This window comes from Apteryx rowi, unplaced genomic scaffold, assembly GCF_003343035.1.
Source record: "Apteryx rowi isolate R43461 unplaced genomic scaffold, aptRow1 scaffold_2784, whole genome shotgun sequence".
NCBI lineage: Eukaryota > Metazoa > Chordata > Aves > Apterygiformes > Apterygidae > Apteryx > Apteryx rowi.
The window spans coordinates 1-1,839 of NW_020449179.1; the positions used below are offsets into that span (position 1 = coordinate 1).

The following is a 1,839-nucleotide window of genomic DNA, read 5'->3' on the forward strand; positions in this document are numbered from 1 at the left end:
GCGCACTCACCACTTCCCACTCCCGCTTCAGCACAGCCAGCGAGGCCCCCAGCGAGGAGCAGGCGCGCTGGCTCGACTCCCAGCTCCCCTTCTCCCAAGAGATGTAGTAGCAGATCCTGCGGTAGCCGATCCAGCCGTCTTGGCAGCCCAGCACAGTGGCAGCAGTGCCAGCAGTTTGGGGGTCGCTACGCCAGCTCGCTGCAGGGGGAYGGGAAGGTGGTGAGATGTTGCCCTCCGTATCCGCAGGGATGTCACTGGGGCGCTGGGAAAGAGGCAGCCCCAGGCTCCGCGCCATGACACAGCCCCCTGGCCACCCCCACCTGCAGCCCTGCTCCTGGGCCACAGCTGGGCTTCCTGCTCACCTCCTCTTCCCCCAGAGACCCCCAGCACCTGCGCAAGGATGGCCACATATGTACACGGATAGCTCTGCACCAATGCTGTGCAGCCATCCCTTCCCTTACYTGCCCCTGCAGCAATGCAAACAAGCAGAATGATGTTCATGGCCGCGCTCACAGCCAGCGCTCGGAGGTGCCATCGACGGGGTCTGCACAGTTCACCTGGAGGAACAAAAAGCCGCTCACAGCGGAGATGCAGCTGTCCCAGAGCAGGCAGCAGGCCAGCGGGGACACTGACAGAGGGACACTGGCTCCTCTCCGCGCCCCACACCTTGGACTCACCTATCAGCACGCACACATTCGTGCCTGACGACACAGCAGACCCACGCCCGACTCTGCCGGGGGAGCCCGCTTCGTCCAGGGGCTGCTCTTGGACTCCTTCAGTGACGTAGGACCCGTTGTTCTCTTGCCACAGAGTAGTCACAGATTCAGGGGCTAACGGCACGTGGTGCAGAGATTCTGGCCCTGGAGCGCCCGTTAGTGCTGGCAAAGGGTCGGCAAGGGCAGGATCCAACCTCATCGCTCACTGCAGCTCCGGCACCGTCCCGCCAGGCACCGTCCGCGCTTCAAGGATTGCTGCCAGCCAGGGGGGACGCAGCGCTGCCGCCACACGCACGCTCCAGCCTCCTTGGCTCTCGGCACCGGCCACAAAGCTCTCGCTACTATGCCGCGATCGGCCCCTGGGGACAAAACACAGGGTCAGCGAGGACAGAGATCAGTAGTAAAGTAAAAAAAGAAAAAGGAAAACTCACAAGCCGGCAGACAGGGCGAGAGCAGCCGCCTCCTCTCTTCCCTCAGAGGATTCTGAGGCACCACAGCGCCTGGTACCGCCCCCCCGCCGCGCCTCGCCCAATCACTGCCCGCAGACGCTGAGGGGCGGCCGACACAGCCAATCACAGAGAGCAGCAGGTCTCCCCTCACAGCACCATGATGCCAAACAACCCGCTGCCTTTTAATGAGCCCCATACGGTCCCGTTTGGCCCCCGCCCGGCCGATTCCCTTCTTCCCTAGAAAGCCTCTGCCTCGGGATGCGCCTCCGCGACACAGGCCGGCACCGGCAGCAACCCGACACGCAGCGGTGCCGCCTCACCCCGCCCCTTTGCCCGGTACCTCTGGGCGAGAAGCGACAGCGGCTCCGTCTCCTCCCTTCTCCTCCAAAGTGGTTTCACTATCGGCGCCACTGTCGCCGCTCCGCCCAATCACCGCCAACAGCCGCTGAGTGACGGGCCGCGCAGCCAATCACAGCGAGCGCCAGCGCTTTAGACCGCCTTTCACAGGTGACCAACAGCAGTAAAAGCAGCTCGTGCTGGTAGGACTAAGAACCACAGATAATTGTGCCTGATTAAGTAAACCAGAGTATCGAATACGTAACAACTTACTATCGCTTAGAAGCTGCAACAAAAACGCTGCTCGGGGTCCCCTCCCGCGCTCCCAGCCAAGAGGC

At 62.9% G+C, this 1,839-nt stretch overlaps 1 protein-coding gene across 1 annotated transcript; it reads right to left on the minus strand.

The window, feature by feature from the left end:
• Positions 1–10: 10 nt before the first annotated feature.
• On the minus strand, positions 11–1,833 carry LOC112967499 (killer cell lectin-like receptor subfamily E member 1; the record flags this gene model as incomplete). Its single annotated transcript, XM_026068693.1, has 4 exons — positions 1,506–1,833; positions 678–1,075; positions 462–557; positions 11–198 (listed from the first exon to the last, which is right to left on the minus strand). Coding segments are annotated over exons 2-4 (522 nt in total), but the record flags the coding sequence as incomplete, so codon positions are not given.
• Positions 1,834–1,839: the final 6 nt, after the last annotated feature.